The sequence below is a fragment of the Mytilus edulis genome, chromosome 10, assembly GCF_963676685.1.
Source record: "Mytilus edulis chromosome 10, xbMytEdul2.2, whole genome shotgun sequence".
In the NCBI taxonomy this organism is placed as follows: Eukaryota; Metazoa; Mollusca; class Bivalvia; order Mytilida; family Mytilidae; genus Mytilus; species Mytilus edulis.
Genome location: NC_092353.1, coordinates 21,675,947 through 21,702,406, shown reverse-complemented (window position 1 = coordinate 21,702,406; position 26,460 = coordinate 21,675,947). Strand labels below are relative to the sequence as shown.

Here is a 26,460-nt window from a genome sequence, read left to right as displayed (position 1 = left end):
AATCTAGTTCCAAACCGATCATTATGATTAATTTTAAGATGATGATGATGGTGGATGTCTGCTTAACGTCTAATGACAAATTAACATTAAGGCCAAAAACATGATAATTTAATATAGATATTAACTCTGCTTTGTACTAGACAGACACGCTGAGACGGATTTTTAACGTGCTAGTTCACAAGGTGACAGTCCACAGGAAGGCATGTCACCATACCCGGACACATAATTTTGATTCCGTGCCGAACAGTCTTTGTACTTACTTCTAAATGCTTAGCTTAAATGCAAAGCTTCACGGAGAATCAGCAAATACCAATGTTAGAGTCTTTGGTTTGACTAGGCCGGGTACCACCACAAACCTCATCGTATCGCAAAACGTTTGATAAATGGATAATGCGTATTCTAGCAAAGCTCTTAAAATCAAATATTTTACTGTGGTTTTGTCTGCATGTATACCTGTACAATAATGGCTAAACGAATTAACCCTGAATACATAAGAAGGAAGTGGTGATTTCATTTCAATCCATGGATACGAAATATTACTCGAATTAAAAATTCAGAGCTGTATTGTAATGGTTTGGTCAATATCTAGTAAAAAAGGTGTTTGTAACACACAGAAGGAAAATACTCAAAGAAAAGTCAAACTCATAAGTCAAAAACAGTATACAAACACACAACATAGAGAACTAAAGAGACTGAGAAACACAAACCCTACTAGAAACCGGGAAATATATCATGTGTAAATAGTTCTCAGCTTAAAACAATGTTATAAGAAGCCGTGTTTTATGAATATAATACGTATATTCATAAAAAAAAGTACTAAGTACATGAGGTGCACTAAACAGGCAAACTCCCCGGCAGTTCCAGTTCCGATCCGCATACGGGCCCGAATACTACTCTACACTAATCACTGCCTTCGGCTTTTTTGTAGCCCGCTCTTCAAGATGTTTGAACCGGATTGACCTTTCGTTGCTACTTAAGCCAATATGGCTGATAACTAGCTTTTGATGGAGTAAAGGAAAATAGTTCCGGAACGAAAACGATCACTGTCCGGAGTTTGCTAAACAGGATGTATATCTTATATATACGTCAATGTCGGTTAAGTGTTATTTAAGATTTGTTTCAATTGTAAGTGAAGGAGCAAATGTGAAGATATTAAAACTTATAATGGATGGTAAAAAATTGTTTGGTTGTATTGGAATGGTGTATATACTTCTTACATATGTTACAGCTGCAACCAATAGTGTCCAGATTAATCTTATAGATAACAACAAGGTTCCGCTAGTTGCAATGCTTGACACAGCAAGTTTAGACAAAAATATGAAGATCTACATCAACCAAGTTATATTACAAAGTCTTGGAGATTCCGTAAGGGAAACAGTTGAAGCCATAATTAAAGAAGAGTTCGAACAACTCATATCTAATAGCAGCATGCCAACTTCAGAGACAGCATCTAATCAAACCATTAAGTCAGGTAAGATTTGACCTAACTTTACTTATTTAGTTTATTCTCTTTATATTATGAAAAGAATCCCGTTTTGGTGATCAAAACTTGGTGAATCTTTTTCTACACAAGAAAATGCCTGTTACAAGTCAGGAATATGACAGTTGTTATCCATTCGTTTGATGTGTTTGCGCTTTTGATTTTGGCATTTGATTAGGAACTTTCCGTTTTGATTTTTTTGCAGAGTTCTGTATTTTTGTGATTTTACTTTTTTCTGCAGTTGTTGTAACTACCTATCTGAACATGGAAAAACTTATCATAATTAATCATATTCCTCGCATAATACATACAAATGATAACTGTATTTATTCAAAATAATGGAAGGTACAACAGACCTCCTCATCCGAAAACAGACGTGCATACAAAAACAAACAAAAGCGTACATCACATGGTCTAGATAGCTTGACTTGGTTAATCCTGTATATAAGGTTCTGTTTTTCAATACAATTTGCATAAAAATAGTGAAATGGAAATGTGTCGTGTAAAATTACTATTTATGTTAAGTAAATGAACTTCCAATATACTATGATGTTGTTTCAGATCATTACCTTCTTTTTTATGCCAAAGATAATCTTTTAAAAATTTTAAAAGGCTTATAAAGCTACTAGAGATTAGATAAAGCCGCGGATAAAAAAACCCGACAGAGATGAAAATATGGTGTCAACACCAAAGCTTCAATCGAAAAGCATTCTTAATTTAGACATGTATAAGGCATGCTTTAATTACTAGTAAACGTTACTTTATAAAATTTACAGATTGGATTCCAGTTTTCATTGCCTGTCCAGGAAACAAGCGATCAGTATATAGATCCTGGTTAACTCCTGCTCCGTTCGACGAAACACTTAAAATATCTTCAAAAACCTGTGAAAATGATCATAAAAGAAGAAGTATTATTGATCGATGGAATCGGGATGCCGAAGATCTTATTGACCAGGTAATGTGTACATGTGGAGGAATCATCCGTAGAAATTACTAATTATAATGCAATAATTGTGTATCATTGGTTCTGATTGGATGACAACAAGCGTAAACTACTATAACTACCAGTCTTTAACTATGAGAAGTCGACATTTTTAATTCCAGAATATATATATAAAGACTCAAATTTTCACCTCAATTTTGTCAAATTTCCAGTAATTGCAAATACTCTTATGTCGGTGCTTTGTGTCTATTGTCTTAAAATTAATTTTTTGTGTGTGTCTTGTTCCGATCTTTTGAGTTAATCTAATTGCAACTGATTGTGCAGGTTGTTATTTTACTGTACTGTTACACCACTGTCCCAGGTTCGGGATGGATTGAGTGCTCACAACCATGGTGTTGTCCTGGTACACCGCTGTCCCAGATTAGGGTGAGGATTTGGGATCCCGCTAACATGTTTAAGCCCGCCACATTCTGTATGTATGTGCTTGTGCCAGTCAGAAGCCTGTAATTCAGTGGTTGCCGTTTGTTGCTTTGTTATACATATTTGTGTTCGTTCATTTTTTTGGTACATTAATTCCGCCGTTAGTTATCTCGATTGAGTTGTTTTTCATTTGTGATTTCGGGGCCTTTTATAGCTGACTATGCGATGTAGGTTTAGCTTATTGTCGAAGGCCGTACGGTGACTTTTAGCTGATGGTTTCTGTGTCATTTGGTCTCTTGTGGAGAGTTGTCTCATTTGCAATAATAACACATCTTCGTTTCTATATCAACCCTGCCACATTCTTTATTTACCTTCCAAGGTCAGGAGCCGGTAGTTTAGTGGTTGTCGTTGGTTCATGTCTCGACTCATATTTGATATTTTGTAAATTATTTTGTTATGTATAACAAGTATGGACTTAAAGGTGATGGATGCATTTTTGTGTTATTGTTCAAAATTGGAAAATTCTCTCTTTTTTAAGGATAAAATCTCTTCATAACATGATAATGAAAATTCTAAAATTTATAAAATCGATGTGGAGCTTATGTCAATAGATATAAACATTTCAACAAATTTTCTTGAAAGTAGGGGGAAGTGTTTTCTAGTTATTGTCTGAAGTGTGGATGATGGACTAATAGACAACAGTATACTATATTATGTTGTGTGTGAGACATTGGTATAATAAAATGGTTTCGAATGAATAATGATTAGAAACTGTTTAATGCAGTTATTGAGGGAACGACAGTGAAGAAATTCCTGAGATCAATGCGTTTGAATCCTAAGAATTCAATTTTTGTTGAAATGAAACAAAGTTCAATTTTTGACCCTTTGGATCTTAATGTAAACCAATTTGAAAAAGGGACAATCCTGTGCAATTGAATATTTCTTGCTATTGTGCAATACTGTGCAATTAAAAATTTCTTGCTATTGCACAATACTGTGCAATTGGAGATTTCTTGCTATTGTGCAATACTGTGCAATTGAAAATTTCTTGGTATTGAACAATACTGTGCAATTGAAGATTTCTTGCTATTGCAGAATACTGCGCAATTGAAAATTTCTTGCTATTGCACAATACTCAGTTAGTATAATAATTTTTGACCCCGATTTGGACCAACATGAAAACTGGGCCCATAATCAAAAATCTAAGTACATGTTAAGACTCACCATATCAAAGAACCCCAAGAATTCAATTTTTATTAAAATCAAGCTTATTTTAATTTTGGACCCTTTGGACTTTAATGTAGACCAATTAGAAAACAGGACCTAAAATTAAGAATTTGGACATGGTAATTAGATTTGGCATATCAAAGAAGCACAATACCGTATTTCATTTTTTTGATGAAATCAAACAAAGTTTAATTTTGGCCCCTTATTCCTTGGGACCAAAATTAATCCAAACCTACCTTTTGTGGTCATAAACCTTTATAGATTTCAATTAACTTATACTAAAGTTATTGTTCAAAAACCAAGAAAAATGCTTATTTGGGGCGTTTTTTGGCCCCTAAATCCTACACTGTTGGAACTAAAATTACCAAAATCTATCCCAACCCTCCTTATGTGGCCATAGACCTTATGTTAAAATATCATAGATTTCTGTTAACCAACTTAAGTTATAGAGCAAAACCCAAGAACAATGCTAATTTGGCCCCTTATTCCTAAACTGTTGAGACCAAAATACCCGAAATCAATCCCACCCTTCCTTTCATGGTCATAAATCTTGTGTCTAAATTTCATATATTTCCATTTTACTTTTACTGAAGTTAGAGTGCGAAAACCGAATGTCTTTGGATGAAGACGATGATGCCAACGTGATACCAATGTACAACCAAAAAGTTTTCAATTTTTGTGGTTGTATAAAAATGATGTCAAATCAAATTTTTAATGGAGTTTGCAACAGTAATTATTCAACTACTCATTTTAATACATCATAAAGTATTAAAGTGTAAATGTCATACAGTCATGGTGATGATGCCTCCGCTAGCATATAACGTTATAAAGGTACATAAATCAAGAACTGTAAAAGTGAAGCTGCTAAAAATTGAACTTAAACCAAGTTTAGAGGTACCGGTAATAAGCATTTGTATACACATTTCACTAAATTTAGTTGAGACAAACTTGAGAAATTTTTCCATTTGTGAAAGGGGATAACCCTAGAATGATAATCAAAGTGCTTGTAATCACTGAATGGCTATTAAAGACTGCTTAAATTTATCAGTTGGTAGTAAAGTGAATTTTGCATTGTATATTGTATACATAGCATTATTTTAAGTCGATTCAACTACTTTTCTGGACAGAGACAGATAACTCCAATTTTCAAAGAAGATTTCATAAAGCAATGGTTTTAGGTAATATTAATTCAACAACCATTCTGGACAAAGAAAGATAACTCCAATTTATTGCCTTGAATCTACAAAAATGTTTGTTTTTGGCCCTCAATTCCTCGACTGTTTGCCCCATAACCCACAAAATAGACCCCAAACTTCTACTTATGGTATTAAATATTATGGTACAGTTTCAAAACAATTGAAATACTTATACACAACTTTTTGTACTGACACAAGATTAATGCTTGTTTTGGGCACCTTTGGAACCCTTATTCATAAACCTTAGGGACTATATATATATAACCGCCCCAAAACAATCCCAAGCTTCCTTTTATGATTATAAATATTATGTTATAATTTAATGGCTTCCTTTTTACTTATACTGAAGTTATTATCTGGAAACCATCCGTCTTGGGAAGACGACGACAGGATACCTACATGTATTTCAACTGCAAAAATTTCTGTGGTTGTATAAAAATTTCAAATATGTACAATGAAATATAGTTTCAAAATTGATAAGCCTAGATAGGCCTTATAATTTTTTCCCCACATAGTTGAAGGACCATTTACACTCAGGACTGAGTCATAAGTAGGCAGTAAAGTCTACAGATGTATTAAAACAACCTAGCATCATATTGCTAGTAGTGGGAGTAGCATTCTTGGGTAAATTTGTTCTTTTTTTATATAATATGTTTGGTTCAAATCAAAATAGAATGCTTTTATCTCCCTAATACTTACATTGTAAATAGAGGTGGTACTACTTTGACAAATCCTTGTACATGAGAGTCTTCTGTCAAATCTTTATTTCACAAAGAATGAATTGCATAACAATGAACTGAGCTCAAAGCAAAGTACTTTAATAATACACTTAGACAAAGAGCTAAATCCAGTGATATACTTTGTACTACTGGTCCTTCATTAACATCCATTGACCAAAACCACATCTCAACGACATTCCATACTACATGGTTGGATTCGGAAGTCCTGAAAAAGACATGATTTTTTTTAACATATTTTAAGTATATATATACACAGGTTAAAACTTTCTTGTTGTATAATCATTCCGTATCTAGCAACTATCAATTTGCTTAATGCACATATTGATATATGTTGAGTGTACCTCTGTTGGAAATAAGAACACACAAACCTCCACCTAGTTTTAGTCAATGGGCAAAACATTCAAAACTATAAAATATTATAGATCTAAGACTTGTCAGTGTCTATTTACCATTGCCACTGAATCAGTGATATATGTATTGTACACATAATTATATACATGCAAGACTAAAATTATAAAGTACATACATGTTTGTATATAAGACTAAAACTGACATTCAGTCTTTACAACATCTTCATTCCCAAAGTCATTTTCAAATCTGACTTCATGGTAAAATAAGATTCCATATCTACAACCAATTAAAAGGAAAAATCCCTCTGATAGACTAGCATTTAAATCCGATTTCTAAAATGGAAGCTAGGTCACCTTGGAACTTAGAACTAAAAAAAATCAAACAATATATCTGATATATTTCAAATGCATGTACATGAAATAATATAAATCTCTAAAATTCACCATATTGTTCCCTTTTTCATCTTCTGTTAGATACTGTATATCCAGTGGCGGATCCAGAAATTTTTTTAAGTGGGGGCCCACTGACTGACCTAAGAGGGGGCTCGCTCAAGTCATGATTCAGTGATTCCCTATATAAGCAACCAAATTTTGTCTCAAAAAGCAGGCCCCCCCCCCTAAATCTGCCTCTGATATCAACCTCTAGATGTCTTTCAATTACATTCAGTTTAGTGTGGGTTGATCTTTGATTGTTGACCGCAGAGGTTCAAGCTTAGATTTTGAAGGGGGAAAATGTAACCTTTTCAATTTATAAAACAGGTTCAACATCATTTCTGTACATATATAAACATATTCTAAATTGTGGACACACCTTCATTAAATATTCTACTTCAATTAGTGGAGGAGATCAAATTAAAAAGTTGCAATGGTTAAATACTCCAATCACAGTCTTTCCTGCTAAAATCTCATGTGTAGAATGTGATAAACGGTTTTTGGGTCTATATATTGTCCTTGATATTGAGGTTATCTTGACACAGCAAAATATAAAGAAAATGTAAACTATGATCTGGAAATTGACTTCGTTTTCCCAAAATAAGCCCACTTAAACTGAACTTTAAATGCAAAAGACCTCTAAATGGCTAACAGATATTGCTATATAAAAGAATAGTCCATGATTATACATGTCGGAATGCGAGTACATATGTTCAAACTCTTTTAGATCATTTTTTAGTAGCAATAAACAAAAGAACTATGTCAATTGGACATGCTTTGATACTATTTATGCACTTGAATTTTTACTTGATAACATTTTTGTTCGCTTTGGAGATTCCGTATATCGTCAAGTTATTGGAATTCCAATGGGGACTAACTGTGCACCACTTATTGCGGACCTGTTTTTGTATTGTTATGAGTTACAATTTATGACTAAAATTAGCAAAGACCCATCAAAACAACATTTGATACAAAAATTTAACAATACTTTTAGATATTTGGATGATATATTGGCTCTAAATAATGACGACTTCAGTATGTATACTAAAGAAATTTATCCTGTAGAACTTACTTTAAATAAAGCTAATGATAACAATAACCACTGCCCTTTCCTCGATCTTGATATCTATATCATAAACGGGAAGCTTAATACAAAAATTTATGATAAAAGAGATGATTTTTCATTTCCTATTGTTAATTATCCATTTTTAGATGGTGATGTTCCCTTGTCACCATCTTATGGTGTTTATATATCTCAACTTGTACGATTCGCTCGTGTTTGTAACAATGTATTAGATTTTAGCGAGAGAAATTTATGTATTACTGAAAAATTATTACACCAGGGTTTTCGATATCACAAACTGGTCAAAACATTTACTAAATTTTATCACCGGTATAAGGAAATAATTCGTAAATATAACTCAACATGCAGACATCTTATACGTTCAGGTATTTCACATCCAAAATTTTATGGAAATATTCTTTATAAAGCACAAAAATGTCAGTATTCTCCTCAGAAACTAATCAAAGAGCTGAAAGCTCTGAAGAAAAATGACGCCACTGTCTCTAATATTGGGATAGTTTTTATGCAAGTCTTGATTTTCACATACCGTAATTAGTTTAACAATGCAACATGTATCGTAAGCATATAATTGATATTCGTATATGTGTGTGTGTGTGAAGTGAAAGTGACAACTGGCTGGTTTTTTAAGACAAATGAATAGGTCAAGACTAGCTGAATTGTACAAATAAATACCGTAGAAAGGCTTGTATATTTCTCACTGGTACATAGTCTGAATCTGAGTCCGTTCGCTTCCATTCACGTTTGCGCCCACTCATTTTCACCCCTTTCACTTTCACACCCTACATGTTCGCACCCAATCTTAATTGGTTTTGTGTTTAACAACTATGTAAGCAAGTGTTTTCTTATAAGTATAATTGTTGTCATTGTCTCAAAATAAAGTGAGACAGCAATTTTTTTTTTGTGTTGAATAAATCTTAATTATGTTTTGGATAAGGTATTGCTAAAAATAATAATAATCCTTTCTAAATAAAGTGGTATTTTGTCAACGTTTTATTTTGTGTTGAATAACTCTTAATCATGTTTTGGTTAGTGTATTGCTATAACTTGTTTCATTGACTTGTTTTAAAATGAAGTGAGATTCTGACTATCATGACTATGTTTGTTTCTGCGTGTTGAATAAATTTTATCATGTTTTGGTTATATTAGTGGATTGCTATATTTTGGTTTCTATGTTTTATTGTTTCGTTGTTTCAGATCAATGGGACCAAGCTGTTAAAAACAATTATCTTTTGTGTTTTTTCCTTTAAAATCTTCAATGTTTTACTCATACCAAGCTATAAATACATTCAGTATTTACACCCAAGCAATTTAAAACAACAACCATCATTTTCCAATTATTCAACTTGAATTTGAATTAAAATTGGGCGTGAATGTATCACCAAGGAAAAATGAGGTATTTTTCCTTAGCAATATTTTTGAATAGTTTTGTATTGTAATAGAAAAATGTAGTTTATTTTATTTCATATGGTTTATTAGTTAATGTATGCGGGTTCTACTTTGTAAACTATTTTACATAAAATTATTGTTAAAATGTTCTATACATTTCAAGCGTAGAATACTTCAACCAATGTCAAATAAGCACTTTTATAAACTATTGATCTTGTCTGGACAATGAGACTGCAGCAGTTACCAAATTATATATATGTCTAGTAAAGTTATAAAGAGCATCTTAAAAGTTCGGACAACGGTCAAGCGACATCTGCAACTTTATTTGTGTATTATACATTTTGTCGATAACTCATAAATCATACATTCTTTTGTTTGTTACTTGCTAGGACATTCAGAACTTAGTATTTAAACTTATTAAGCCGCTATGAAATCAATAGCAAATTTCTTGTTATGATAGGTGTCAGTCGATCCCGGCCTGCCTGGATATCGGCAGCAATGTTGCATATTCTTATACATGTATTTCTTGTGTTGTAAAATAAGAATGCTTTATCTAATTCGAGAATAATTAATATACCATCATTGAACTTAGTGTTTTATTGACTTCTTGTGCGTTATATGAAGAAAACCAGACAATGAGATACCTATGCTCTACCATCACTATTCAGAGTTAGTTCCCCTACAAAATAATATGATAGGAACTGGGTCGCAGAATGTCAGCTAATTCCCCCACTTATTGACATGCAATCCGGTCTGGTCATAGAGTGGTTCGAGGACCCGGCTTCGTTTCTCGTGAAGAAGATGCTTGCTGAACTTTAAGGACTAGTGCCATAATATAGAAGACCTCCAGGACAGGAAACCGTATAGGAATTTAGCTATTTACTTATTCCTTGGTAACTGCAGAGGGTGAGTACAGCCTATTATTAAATCACCTGTGACACTTTTATATATAATAATAGTTTTAATTTATTGAACATATAATTAGGTCTGATAAGTGATAAGGCTTATATTTTTCATCCCTCCTGAAGTCTAATATTATATTATTAAAATGGCAAAGTCTTTTGAGTTCAAGAACAACTTCATGGCTAATGTAGAAACAGCCATTGTAAATAGTAATAAAATAAGGGTTAAATTAGGTAATATTTATATTAATGCTCTTGTAGACTCTGGTGCTACAATTTCTGTTATTAATGAGCAATTGCTTAGAAGAGCATTTTATAAGAAAGAATTACCAGTCATAAGTACTACAGATTTACATGAAATTCGTGGAGTATGCAATTATTATACTGTACATAATGTTCAAGGGAAAATTGATTTGGACATAGATGTCAATGGATTAGTTATGCCCTTTTCTTTTTATATTTTAAGAGATGTTGGATTTCACTTAATCCTTGGTCAAGATTTTTTGACTACTCATAAGGCAAACATTGATTTTTCAAATGGTTGTGTTTCATTTCATAATGATTTTACTATTGCTGCCTTGGAGTCTGGAAAGAATTTAGAGAGATATTTCATAGCAAACACAAACAAAACGCTGACTTTAAAAGCATATACAGAGAATGATATACAACTTTCTATCAATAAATTCCCAACAAATACAACAGTGCTGTTAGAGCCACACGATAATTTGATAAACAGACAAATATTAGGTTCAAATTGTCTCAGTGTAGTTAAAAATGCAAAAGTTTACTACAGAGTGCTAAATCCAACAAATGAAGACATTGTTATAAAGGCAAATTCACCAATTTCAAAAGTTTGGAAATCACCCACAAAACCAATCTGTGCCTTAGATAACAAATCAAAATCAGATGTTCAATTTCAAGACCCAATTAAAGAGGCATTAAATCTTAATGTTACAATTGATTCCGATAACATTACTAAAGAACAACACCAAAAACTTCTAAAGTTAATAGGATCAAATAGGAATGTTTTCGCAAAAGATGCGTCTGAATTAGGCAAAACAGACTTGCATTATCACAATATTGAAACGACAAATGAAGCACCAGTAAGGTCTAAACGGTTTCAATATTCACCAAAAATGCAAGAAGTTATGGAGACACAAATCAAAAATCTCAAAGAAAATGACATCATAGAAGAATCAATGTCTCCTTACCATAGCAGTGTAATCTTAGTGAAAAAACCAAACAATACATACAGATTCGTTTTAGACTTTCGAAAATTGAATGAGGTCACTAAAAAAGTTTCTTTCTCAATTCCTAAAATAGAAGAGGTTGTTGATACAGTTGGCTATTCAAGAGCTAAAATTTTCAGTTCGCTTGATCTTGCTAGTGGATTTCATCAGGTGCCACTTGATGAACAGTCAAAACACAAAACAGCATTCATGACACCACAAGGTCAATACCAATTTAAAAGATTGTGTTTTGGTTTAACAAATGCACCTGCAACATTTCAAATGTTAATGACTAAAGTCTTACAAGAACTAAATTGGAAGGTTGCACTTATATACATAGATGACATATTAGTGTTTTCCAAAAACTTTGATGAACATCTTGAACATTTGAATCTGGTATTTCAAAAATTAAAACAAGCAAAGTTAACTTTACAACCCTCAAAATGTCATTTTGCGGCAAAACAAGTAAAATATTTAGGACACATTATCTCTGAACATGGCATACAGGTTGACAAATCTAAAACAGTTGCAGTTTCTGAATATCCCATTCCAAAATCAGTCAAACAATTACGTAGCTTTCTTGGTATGTGCAACTATTACAGAAAATTTATTCAAAACTACAGTAAAATTTGTTCCTCTCTTACAACACTATTAAAGAAAGATGTAAAATTTGATTGGACAACAAAACAAGATGATGCATTCAATACATTAAAACAAAAACTGACATCTGCACCAATCCTTGCATTTCCTGACTTTGAAAAAGAGTTTTTCCTGTCAATAGATGCGTCAGATTCAGCAATTGGTTATGTATTAGGTCAAAAACATCATGAAGGACTAGAAAAAGTTATTGCATATGGAGGTAGAGGTTTAAGAGATCAGGAAAAACGTTGGCATATCAATCACAAAGAAGGGTTAGCTCTAATTGAAGCTATAAAAACTTTCAAACCGTATATAGCAAACAATCAGTTTACAGTTTACACTGATAGTATAACCGTGCGATGGCTAAATAACTCAAAGGACGCTACTGGACGACTTGGGAGGTGGTCATTGTTTTTACAGCAGTACACTTTCAACATTGTTCATAGACCAGGCACCCAGAACCAAAATGCTGATGCATTGTCACGAAGAGATTATCCCATAGATAGCCAAGACAAAGAATACCAATCTGATGATGACCTTCCAGAGATTGGTTCACTTCATGCTGAAAGGAAAGAACATATAGCAGTCACCTTTGAGTTTGGCTGGGAAAACAGCATCCGGATTCCTGAAGTTCTAGCTATTGAAGAGGACCAACCTAAAGATCCTGATGAGATGTTACCAACACGTCAAACCTTGTACCAGCTACAAAGAAACTGTCCAGACTTCAAACCAATTTTTGATTATAAACTAAAAGGACTCGTTCCAGATGAGGTTCAAAAGGCAAGATCTCTTGTTGCAAAGGCGTACCATTATGAAATTATTGAAGGCATTTTGTACCATATGGTTTCCGAAAATTCAAGAAAACTTCCTCCAGGCCATAATTTCATAAAACAACTTTGTGTTCCAGCTGTCCTACGACATGATGTGATGTTATGTTACCATGATAGTAAAATGGCAGCTCATCCAGGTGTTGAGAGAAACCATGCATCCTTACGTTTAAAATACTATTGGCCAAATATGTATTCCGACATAGACAAGTACGTAAGAACATGTGAACAGTGCCAGAAATCAAAGAACTCTAAACATCAGAGACCAGTACCCCTTACTCCTTTGCCAATTGAAAATGTGTTTGAAAGAATGCATATGGATTTTTTAGAACTATCAACAACACCTGACAAACACAGATACTTGCTACTAGTGGTTGACAGTTACTCGAAATGGTGTGAGGCATTTCCCTTGAAATCAATGGGAGCAAAGGTGGTTGCTAAAGTATTATTCAATGAGATAATTTGCCGCTGGGGAAGTCCACGTTGTATCATATCTGACAGAGGTGCCAATTTCATGTCCAAGCTTGTTCAAGCTCTTTGCGAGTTATGTGATGTTACTAGACACTATACAAGTAGCTATCATCCGCAAACCAATGCAGCCTGTGAAAGAATGAATTCTTATATCATTCAATCCCTTCGTTCATATTGTAACAAAGAACAGACAGATTGGCCAGATTTTATACCTCCAATCATGATGGCTTACAGGTCCACACCTGCAACACAGTCAACTCAATTCTCACCATTTGAAATACTGTTTGGACAACCAATGAGGCTGCCTATTGATGTGTCTTTAATACCAAAACAAACAATGCCAAGGGAAACTAAACAACATGTAAATGAATTGGTAAACAGATTAAAACTCTACCGTGAAGTTGCTGCTAAAAACCAGAAAGAAAAACAAGACAAATATACCTTTCAACACGACAAAAAAGCAGTTCAACCAACTTTCGTTGCTGGGGCAAAAGTATGGCTATATTGTAGCAGAACACCAAAAGGCAAGAATCACAAATTAGTTCAAAGATGGACAGGTCCTTACCGAATTCTGTACAAAGGGCCAAATAATACCTTTAAGATTAAGAATACTGAAACACAAAAAGAGGTTAAGGCATTAGTACATGCTAAGAGACTGAAAGACTACCATAATCCCCTAGACCGTCCAAATTATCTGCTGCCTGAATATGAAGACATTCTACTTGATGTAGAAGAGCAAGATGATAACGAAGCCACAAATGTTGAGCGTAATGATGACCTTATTGATTCACAAAACATGCAAAATGAAGACAATAATCAGACACAAAATGAAGTTCAGACTCAAAGTTCAGTTCAAAATGATACAAATATTCAAGACAAACATAATTCACAGGTAAAAAATTCACAAAAGGCAAACCAAGGGGCATCACAAAATCAAAACAGATTACAAAACCCTCAGCATACCGCATTTCAGTCCAATGAAATTGAAAAACTTGTTGAATATAGTCTTTATCAGGGTAAACCTATATACAAAGTAAAATTGACTGGTAAGCCAGGAACTAGTTGGCAAGATGGTTCACGTATTCCAGAAAATTTAAAACAGGATTACCATAGACAATACAATGCAAAAGGACGAAAGCGGAAACGTCCAGGAAAACACAAGTTTTTTGAGTCAACTAAAAGTCCGTCAGTTCAAGTCATTCAAACTTATAAGGCATTTCCCAAAACAAAACCAAATTCATTTCAAAACCAGGGCAATAGTCAACAATTCAGTCAAGTACCTAATCAAAAAATTGTAAGCGTTCTATTAGACAAAGATCAAAAACAGTCCAGATATTTAGTAAAGTTTTCAAATGGTAATGTCTGTCAAGGTCCAAGAAGTACTCTATTTATGAGTGAGGATTTAAGACCTGATGTGTTTAGGCAGTTCTTAAAAGTCCTAAAACAAGAAGAAAATATGTGTGCAAACTCTCAAAATCCAGTACAACCAAATGATTTTGTGCCAGTATCCCAGTTTGATATTGAAACAATGAAATTTATGCACCATTTTACACCTACAACACGAAGAGCAATACCCACTCAATATTCATCTGGTCATGGCATTAACAGGTTCAGATTAAAACTTATTGAACATTATGCAAGGGTTAATGGCAATGATCCAAGTCTGTACTAGTTCCTTACCAAAACTGGGTATGTTATAGGTTCTGCTTTAATCGAGCTTTTGTTCTTAAAAAGACATGCTCGTATAAGTTTTTAAGGATCTATATACTTATTTCAGCATTGTTCATGCTCTTGTCCTAGACAAAGACCATGGAATACAATTTTATTTCCAATAGTAATGTAATTTTTGTTGTTCTTATCATTCAACACTAAAATAAAGTAATAAGACATAAATTAAAAATAACAATGATTGTTTAATGTGATGACAAATATTTAGAAACATTTTTAAACTGTAGAGTAAGGGTTGGTCTCGTCAACCAAACCTTACTTCTTACAGGCAGTTTAGTATGGAAGTGACGACTCCATGCTGAATTATTATCAAATTCGGGGAATTCATTTTCATTGATTTCTTAAGATTATGATACATCATTGTTATTTTTGGTTTTTGAAATATTAATATTTATATCTAATCAGTCAGTTATAAAAGTCCGAAAATTTATTTTTACCCTATATTTCTTAAGTAATGTGTTAGTTAATCCCAAGGGTTTGTACTTTATAGTTTTTAATAAATTCAAAGATCAACTAAAGAATAATATTAATGCTATGTACATGTAGATACTAAACGTTTCTCTATTAAATATAAACTCTGCTCATCGCTTTTCATAGGGCTAAGAATAAATAGTTTTTCAAGTTTATAGGATATTAATATTTCATGTATTAAGGCCAAAATAAATTGTCACAAGGTGATTTTGGTAAGCTGTGTCTCATTATACTCAGTAGTATGGAAGAAGTTTCAATAACATTTATGATTATCAAATTAGACTATTTCAGAGGATTCTAGTACAGAAAAGAACCAGAATACAAGACATTTTCAAAGTAAATTGCAGTTAAGCAATCAAGTTCTGTGCTTTGCTCGTGGGAAAAAGAGATATATTCAGCCTCATTCTAGTGTCGGTTCCTCATGCTTGTCAAATATTATATAAAGGAAAAATCCATTAGGTTATGGATTTCATGTTACATTTCGGAATATGTAACATTTCATTGTGTGTTTTTTTTTTAAACTTCCATGTGGATATTGATTTCAAAGTTTTACATTCGTTGATGTAAAACATCAGTGGATCAGGTGAATCTCCATGTGGATATGGAATTCACAGTTTACATCTGTCATATGTAAATTTCTTCAGTTTCATGCGGATTGAAACTTCGAAGGTCAGGAAAACCATATATAAGGTATGAATCGCCATGCAGAAATGGGATTTAGAAGTTTCATGTGGATTGAGACTTCAAACCAGGCAACTGGTTTATGCCGATAAAACATCCTTCGGGTACCACTCTCTTCTGAGAGGAAGGTTTGTTTTGTGTCCAGAAGATTTGTCGTGTTCGTGCAACAGAACAGATGTGTTCCAGAATATTTCAGACCAATAGACTATTATCAAAAGATTTGTATCAAAAGATTCATATCAAAAGATTCAAATCATAAGACTGTGTTAAAATAACTATTCATTTCGTTAATAATGAGATTTATGTCAAAGGATTCATATCAATTGAAGCAAAACCAAAAGATTAATATCAATAGAAGCAAAACCAAAAAGACTGTGTTCGAATGACAATACATTTTTTGTTCAATGACGTTAATAATGATATTCATGTACATAATTCAGGATGTGTTTACTTTCAATGAGGATATTTCAATTATTGTAGAATAATTTGCTTTAATGAAATAATGTTAATTTAAATAATGTGTGTTACCATGTAGTATATATATTATGCACATGTATGAAAAGAATTTTTTTTTATTGTTATTTCTTCTTTCTATAAGAAAAAAAAAATCTTTTGTGGAAGAAGGGAGAGTATATCACCAAGGAAAAATGAGGTATTTTTCCTTAGCAATATTTTTGAATAGTTTTGTATTGTAATAGAAAAATGTAGTTTATTTTATTTCATATGGTTTATTAGTTAATGTATGCGGGTTCTACTTTGTAAACTATTTTACATAAAATTATTGTTAAAATGTTCTATACATTTCAAGCGTAGAATACTTCAACCAATGTCAAATAAGCACTTTTATAAACTATTGATCTTGTCTGGACAATGAGACTGCAGCAGTTACCAAATTATATATATGTCTAGTAAAGTTATAAAGAGCATCTTAAAAGTTCGGACAACGGTCAAGCGACATCTGCAACTTTATTTGTGTATTATACATTTTGTCGATAACTCATAAATCATACATTCTTTTGTTTGTTACTTGCTAGGACATTCAGAACTTAGTATTTAAACTTATTAAGCCGCTATGAAATCAATAGCAAATTTCTTGTTATGATAGGTGTCAGTCGATCCCGGCCTGCCTGGATATCGGCAGCAATGTTGCATATTCTTATACATGTATTTCTTGTGTTGTAAAATAAGAATGCTTTATCTAATTCGAGAATAATTAATATACCATCATTGAACTTAGTGTTTTATTGACTTCTTGTGCGTTATATGAAGAAAACCAGACAATGAGATACCTATGCTCTACCATCACTATTCAGAGTTAGTTCCCCTACAAAATAATATGATAGGAACTGGGTCGCAGAATGTCAGCTAATTCCCCCACTTATTGACATGCAATCCGGTCTGGTCATAAATGTGCGAACGTGTAGGGTGCGAAAATGTATTGGGCACAAACAGACCTGATGCCACACAGTCTGAACCCCCTTCTCCCACAAAATATTAAGTAAATAATCTTTTTGTTACTGCTATCAAAGGTCTAATGAAACTCAGATAGTTTCAAACATTTATCAAAGAATTCTAGTCAAACTGGCACCTAGTTAAATTGGCACCTGAACGTCGTAGGAAGGCGTCCCAGAAAAATAATAAAATAGCCTTGCCAGACGTCATAATTATTTGGACTAATACATGAGATATTGTGTATTTTTCTGCATTATTTTAACCAGTTGAGCATTTTACAGGATTGTTGGTTTAATGCTGTTTAAACTTATCTGAAAAACAAACACCTTAAATTTGCTAATTATTTGGCATGAAAGTTTGATTTATTGAAAGGGACTCATAGTTTTCCATTTTATTTTAATAATTGACTTGTTTTTACAATTACACAAATTGTCTAATTGTTAAAACAACAGCTTTGGTAAGGGCTTCGTTGTTTACCTTTATACACTACATATTCACTTTCGTTTCGTGGTTTACCAAAATACACAACAACATATTCACTATGTACTTGGTAACAGTAATTAATTAATTGAATAGAAAATATTATATCAAATATTATTGGATGCCGAATTGACGTCGAATAGGTGCCGATTTGACTAGATGCCAATTTAACCAGGTGCCGACTTGACTTGTACGTTTCAATTCCTCTGCGATCGTTTGCGGTATTTTCTTGAGAAAACCTATTTTCCATCATCAAAGAGAAGAAGAAACTGCTTTAAAATGATCCTGGAACGCTTCATGATTGTTAAAATAAGTTTAATTCACTCAAAAACAATTTTAAAACTTGCGATTAAACAGGAAGTTTCCAAAGCACGTGTAAAAGAAGAAATTAACCGGTGAGAGTGGAAATCCGTATATGACAGATATCCCTATAGTACGACTTTGAAAGTAAAACAGTTCAATCCTTTTGTAAAACAATCTTTAATATACCTATCACATTAATGTTTGAATATATTCAAACCATATAAGTCGGTATGAAACACCAAAACGGAATGAACAATAACCGATTACGTTTTGTAGTTTACAAATTCTAAAACTGGTTCCCGTCAAACTACAACACTTTGTTCGAGTGTAGTGGAATACAAGCAAAAACCAGTGTAAACTGGGTCCTGGCTGGTTTAATACTACACAATGATGCATAATGATAACACAAGCAGATACCAGTTTGTTTGGAAAATAGAAAATACGAAACCAAGCGCGGTAGGCAGAGCAATGTAATGAAGTTCAGGTCGGCAGTTATGGAACAATGACTGCGTCATTTTCCAACAAAACCTTTAAATAGACTTATTAAAAGGGGATATAGTTACGATACTGTTGTCAGGTCATTAAAGATTGCATATTTTGGATTTAACATTGATTCACTGATAGGGTCTTTGCATCGGAACTAAACACATTTATTTCTAAAAAAACAGTTGTTGGCATGACACGGGTTATGTTCTTCTCATATATTTTATGATAGTATGATACTAAACCCCTAACGGGAGGGATTGTACCTGATTTTCATATGATGAAGACATAATCTTTCAATCAGTTTAATTGAGGTCTGGAGCTGGCATGTCAGTTAACTGCTAGTAGTCTGTTGTTATTTATGTATTATTGTCATTTTATTTATTTTCTTTTGTTACATCTTTTGACATCAGACTCGGACTTCTCTTGAACTGAATTTTAATGTGCGTATTGTTATTCTTTTACTTTTCTACATTGGCTAGAGGTATAGGGGGAGGGTTGAGATCTCATAAACATGTTTAACCCCGCCGCAATTTTGCGCCTGTCCCAAGTCAGGAGCCTCTGGCCTTTGTTAGTCTTGTATGATTTTAAATTTTAGTTTCTTGTGTATAATTCGGAGTTTAGTATGACGTCCATTATCACTGTACTATTATGCATATTTTAGTGGCCAGCTGAAGGACACCTACGGGTGCGGGAATTCTCGCTACATTGAAGACCCATTGGTTGCCTTCGGCTGTTGTTTGCTCTATGGTCGGGTGGTTGTCGCTTTGACATATTCACCATTTCCTTTCTCAATTTTATGTATAATGATATTAAAGAATTCATGAAATTTACACTGATTCTGTCAGTTGAATGGACTAGAATGAGATAAGTTATATACATGATAGACATAAAGGTTTTTTCCAACAGTTGTGGTGTAAATTAATTCAGTTGTATTTTATGGTTGATATATTTATGTATATACATGTATGTAAATCATTGGCTCTTCAACCAATGATATTTTACAATATCAATTATTTGTTTTTTTTTCTAATGTTGGTATTTTTCAGCATACTAAAAATGTTTTAGTACAACACGAGCACAAGCTTTATAGGGTGTCCTCACACAGGGTTTCCGCTGGCCGTCGCCATTTTTCCCAATTTGCGAAAAAATAATACTTGTGGCGATGAAAATTCGTCATTTGCTTAAGAATTTGGCGAAAGAAATATATAGAAAGATTTATTTTCCTCCTTCTTGTTTATTTACTTTTTTCGAGTTTCTCAGACTTTAACTTATCAGACAATACTCGGAATTCACCTTGACCTCATTAAGATTTTGACAGAAAATTAATTATCAGCTGATTGCAATTTACAGCTATCGACAACAAAGGACTAATTAATAAAGGTGTTGATTGAATTGTTTGTCAAAATGATATGGTTGAATGACTTCCACTAAATGTCACATACAGGAGTTATTTACCACTTTTCGACTCATGTGTTTGAAGAACTCTTTTGACGTCTCCTCTCCATGTAAAGATAGTTTAGAAAAGAAAGTTGTTGTTGTGACAATAAATGTTAAAGGGCAAGAAAAATCTCCGATTTAAAACTTGAATTATCCTTTGACTTTGATGTAAGTAATTGATCAGGGAGACTACTTTAAAGTCGTTTGAGTGACACACGTGTTTCAAGCATAGTTTACCGTCTAAACTTTTTCATTTAAGATGGTCAAGAAAAGATGGTCAAGATGGTGGTTATGAAGAAGGGGGGGGGGGGGGGGAATGCATTCTGGCATCACAATTTCAAATGACAGAGGATAACATATGATCTGTCCATATACATGTATGGGGGTATCTTATTGAAGTATTCTTGCCAAATGAAGATTAAACAGTAATTCTTAGACATGACAATAAAAGAGGGGGGATAGGACCTTTATCGGGACTCCGGGATCGGGTGTTTTTAAGCTCGGGATTATCCCCCCTCATAAAATGTACACTTTTTTCAAGACGATTAAAAAATCAGCTGAATTTGACAAATCACACTATTTGTTTTCCAAAAATAACTGTAATTGGATGGGGGTTCTGTGTATTCACATTATTTTAACAACTCTCCTTGGGCCGAGAAAAAAAAATCTGTGTTTCAGGTAACCTGACCGACCCTGTTTTTTAGCCCCGACCCTAACTTTTTTATTGGTCATGGATCTTTCAAAAAAAAAAAAACAATAATAATTATCAACCGACCCTGTTTTTGACACAGGCTTCTGATAAATGACATAATATTTTTTCTCTCTTGCTTCCTCTTGCATAGAAAGCCAGTAAAACATTTTATTAATGTCAAAAGGTATTCCAAATAGATTAAAATCCAAGAAATTTGCACAGCAGATGCTTCAAAAACATTGCAAATGGCCCAAGACCACAATTAATGACCCCGCTTTTCGTTGTTCTGTTCACGAATGTAGTTCCTTTTAATTAGAGTGTATTTTTCCTTAATTTTTTTTCTTTCCCTTCCCCACTCATTTCTTAGATTTTATTGGGTGGAAATGAAAGATGAGAGGTAAAATAATTTTTTGGATGTTGTATTTAAACTCATTTTGATATGGAATGAGTGATTAGGCCAAGTGCAAAAAGGTCATATTTACAGTTTTCGGAACATCTCTTGACTTGTCCATAGGGGTATGGATGTATATTGGCTAAATTTGTAAAAGTGATTGCTTCAATCTTTCTGAATTTTGGATATATTTTTGGACTAGTGCTATACATAAGACACACAAAAAATTTGACAAAAGTGCATGGTGCAATTTTTTTAATGATACAAAATGTTCTAAAGAAATGATAGAGAAATTAATTGTGGTCTGTGGCCAAATGGCACACTTCCGGTTTTTGAAACTAATTATGGATCCGGACTTGGAAAAAACATGATAAATACTTAATAACTCAAATATGAAATTTTGAATCATCACCAAAAAGTATACAGATATTTAGATTAATGTAACTAAGAAGTGTTTAAAGTTTTAAGCCATAATCAAGAATTGTTTTTGAGATACAGTGTGACATGTGAAAAAAACACCCCCCTGTTTAAGTTACAATGTGTCGTAACTCAAAAAGTTTTAATCTTATTTTCACCAAAAAGTATACAGATCATGTGACCATCATAAGAAACAACTATATTAAGTTTCATGAAATTTGGATAAGTCGTTCTCAAGTTACGGTGCCACATGTTTACGCTGGACAGACAGACGGACACCTGACATTTGTATACCATAATAGGTCCCGTCTTTGACGGACGTATAAAAAGCAGTACTAAGCGTGCATGTTACGCTAGAAACATATTCAAAGAATACAGTTTTATAACTTCTTAATGTCATATCCAATATTTATCAAAACCTAAAGGGGTGTTACATGTATCTTACTTCCTATATTTTTTCGTGGATGTCAATACACCTAATCGCTATTTATTCCATACCGGATGAATTCTAAAATTACACAACTTTTTCATCCAGTTGAAGCTATCTGGGGGCCGTTGAAACAATTCACCATGCACAATACTTTTTAATGAGACCCGTTTTAACTTATTGTAAATACTTAAAACAAAATAATTTTTTACTTCAATTTTCAATTTCGAAAAATAGTGGATTATTAACTATTAAAGTTTCTTGATGATCGCTTTCTAAAGTTTTTCCTCCCTCAGCTCTCTAGTAAAAAACCTTTATTTTCAGTCGCATGACCCAAACAGAAAGTTGTACATACAGTGTATTACTGTTTTTCCCAGATTGGACTAAATAGCGATAATTAAATAAAGTGTAATTTCCGGGATTGTTGAAAACTTGCATACATGTATTCATCACTATCTGATTTTGTGGTTTAAACAATCCAGACAGACAAATAGCAATAAGGTGTTTAGAAAAAGATGACCTAAAACCTCCTTCATATAAGACAAAAAAACATGGGAACTCATACTGAATGGTCAAATGTGTTCAATATGAAAATTTGGTAAAATCACAAATCAGCCGTTAATGTAAATGGACTATAAGTATGACTTTTGAGCAAATTTAAAGTGAAATGACGGGGAAGGGGCAAATTAGCTTTCAAGGTGACAAATGCTGTTTAAATTGGTAAGCGGGTTTTAAATATAGAGGGAAAGTGGAGTCATCTTTTTAGACTTTAGTTACATGTAAATATAACTTATGTAGACTTACCTTCTAATTCTATAGACTATTAAAAAAAAAACACACACACAACTCGGAACTATTTCTAATTCACTTGGACTACTGATATGCAAACCTAAAAACAAAAAGAAAAATATCATAAAATAGTGATTGAAAGATTCATAACACTTTAAAAGGATAATTCAGACACGTGTTACACGGGGAGCATGTTTGTTTACATATAATAATGTCACGTGATCGCGCACTGACCTCGCATGCTGCATCGCCCTTACAATTCACTAATACATGTACATAACCATTTTCATGCAAACATGCAACGTGAATGTGATTGGTTATCAAATAATACAAAAATAATGCATGAACCGTTGAAGAAGAAATTATTTCATCAAATAGAGTGGATTTTCACTTTCGACACGGATAGGTCGAGTTGACATTCCTGTCATCGGAGATAGTATTGAGATAAAAGGGATAAAACGGACCGTCAAAAAGGTCTAGAGAATCACATCAGTAGAACCTTCACATAAATAAGTAATACTTGCCAACATTTCTCTAATTGATAACCTATAGAACTGAAATTTCACAAAAATACCGGTAAATAATTTTGTTGTGATGCTGGTTAATGGCGCTAAATAAATATTCTTACTCCTATTGCTTCATGTAAAAAAAAAATGTATAGAATTGAATTCGACTACAGTTCAGAATAAAAAATAGTGAATATGCAAAAGCCAGGTAATATGTTAATGATAAAGTGTGTATAAATTTTCGTAAACGAAGTTACCCGTATACTTCCCCAAGAATTACATTTGAGCGCAAAGTTCTGTAATTGTGTGATATGGTTTTGGGTTTATGTAACATAATTTAGACTGGGATCCTGGCTAATCTTGACCTTACGACGCGCAGCTAGATTGGGCCGGATCCCAGTCTAATGTAACATCGTAGAACTCAGGGTAACGGAATTTTTTGCGTTGCTATTAGATCATTGAGGCCATCTATTTTTATTGCGGGTTCCACATATTTAAATCGGAATTATAGAAAAAATGGAATGTTGTGAGCAGAATCAAAACAGAAATGATGAACACTGCAACATTTCCAGAAAAATATAAATAGGATGGAGGATCTGTGTATTCACATTATTTGTAAAACTCTCCTTATTCATGTGAAGCGTGTGCTTTACATCGAGGCTTATTCTTTACATCGAGGCTTATTATGCTAATCATTGACGCCACAGTACTTCAACCAATCAGACAATGTTTATTTGGGGCATTCGATCGATTTTAACTCAGATTTTGGAATATTTCAATCGAAATTATAGAAAAATGGAATGTTGCTGGTACATATAAAATAGAAAATGATGAATACTTTTAGCTAAAGATAATTTGGATGGGGGTTCTGTGTATTCACATTATTTGCACAACTCTCCTTACTGATGCCATATTTTGGAATTTCCGTGACCTAAATGGTTCGCGAAAATTAATATTTTTATATATAGTATAGTAATTAGGCTTTTAGTTTTTTCGTTTGAATTGGTTACACTTTTGATGTCGGGCCTTTTATAGACGACTTAAATTTACAGTATCAGGTTTTTGTCATTGTTGAAGGCCTTACGATTGTCTATAATTGCTTAAATCCACTTCATATTTGAACTCCGGTGGATAGTTGCCTTGTTAGCAATCATATTCCATCTCTTCTTTTTTAATATATATATACCTGACTTCTAAACTCGTGTTTTCATGAACAAGCATGAAATATTTTTCACTGGGTGTTAAAATTAGCAACTTACAATCAATCAATTTAAACTTGTGTTAAATAATAGCCATTTTATATTTATTTATTTGTTTGGGAGGGGGCAGAAGGATTTCATATAGGAATATGGTTATGGTTGCCTGGTAAGAGCTGAAAAATAGGCATGATTAGCGACTTGTCACGGGATCTCTGGTTCTGCTGTTGTAATTAGGTGACTTTTTTCTTCATGTAGCAACAAAGAGGTGACTTAGGTCAAATAATTATAACGTCCTGGAAGGCTTTCTATTCTTTTTCATGTTTGCTTTCCTGCAACGTCTCTGAGGATCAAGAAAAGTAAAAATGATATAGCACAAAAAAACGTCATGATTACATGTATCTGGACTTAGAGGGGAAAAGGGGGCGGGGGAGGGGAGGGGGGTAGCTATTTTTTTTTAAATTTATTTCATTATGTAGACTGTAGGGGAGTTTTTCGGAAGGTTTTTTTTATTGGAAGTGTTTTTGCAATGCACCGTCCGGCATCTGTTTCTATCCATGAACAAGTTGTGTGTCAAATTAATTATTATTACTTGTCACGCGCATATTTTTGCTCGACCTGGCCATTATTGGCATAAATAGCCAGTGCACGAACTCGCACGAACGCCAAATTTAGTAAGAGGGGCGATATTCTGACGCGTTTTTTTAATTCTTGGTCACTCAAGTTTAAAAAGAAAGAGGAGAAAATCCAAACAAATACCGACCAATCATAAACGTTGTTGCAAATTTGACCTTAAGACGTAAAAGAATTTCCCATGATGCAATTATTGCATATAAATAAAAAAAAAACTATTATACCAATTGAATACAAAATATTGCATTCAAATGACATTTTATACCAACTAAATAAAAAATATTGCATATGAATGAAAAATATACCATTTGAATGAAAAATTATACCATTTGAATAAAAAATATTGCATTTAAATGAAAAAATATACCATTCAAATAAAAAATGATTGCATTTTAATGAAGAAATATACCAATTAAATAAAAAAAATATTGCATTTCAATGAAAAATATCGAATTTTTGCAACCAATACCATGAATACCATGCTATAGAAAACGTCTGGTTTTAACATTTGACACAGGAAACATGAATATGACGTCACCTTGTTTATCATTTTATGAATTTTTACATCGCAAAAGTGACTAACATGAACTAATTTATGTTTTTTGCATTAGAATTGAGATAACCGAATGGCATTTTGAAGCTTTGCTATTGGTTTTACTAAATAATCGTTTACCAGCTCCGATATGCGCCATTAGGTACGCAAGCTAAATTTGCGACTGTAACAGGAGCAGGTCCCAGTACACGTAGTGGTTTGTTTGGGACTAGTCCTGGAGCGTGTAGTGGAGTAACCGTCCTGGTTCGTATCTCTCAAGTGCTTGTATAGGCTTTGAAAAACAAAGATTTAAAAAAACAACTTTTATTATAACAAAGTACAAAATTTAACCAGCATATAATATCAAAACAAATTATACTTATTTTTTTTTGTCTAACTGGAAACTAGGATTCGTGTGACAATTGACCTACCGGGAGTATCTATCAAACAAATTATAATCATTTATTTGTTTATCTAACTGGAAACCAGGATTCGTGTGACAATTAACCTACCG

At 33.1% G+C, this 26,460-nt stretch overlaps 1 protein-coding gene across 1 annotated transcript in view; it reads left to right on the top strand.

Moving 5' to 3' along the window:
- Positions 1-1,070: 1,070 nt before the first annotated feature.
- The window catches only part of LOC139490625 (uncharacterized), a 37,504-nt gene continuing 12,114 nt past the window's right edge, over positions 1,071-26,460 (top strand). The window contains exons 1-2 of the mRNA XM_071277518.1: positions 1,071-1,471; positions 2,257-2,435. Of these exons, the coding sequence (XP_071133619.1) occupies positions 1,090-1,471; positions 2,257-2,435 (561 nt within the window). The 5' untranslated portion in view covers positions 1,071-1,089. The remainder of the gene's footprint in view (positions 1,472-2,256; positions 2,436-26,460) is intronic.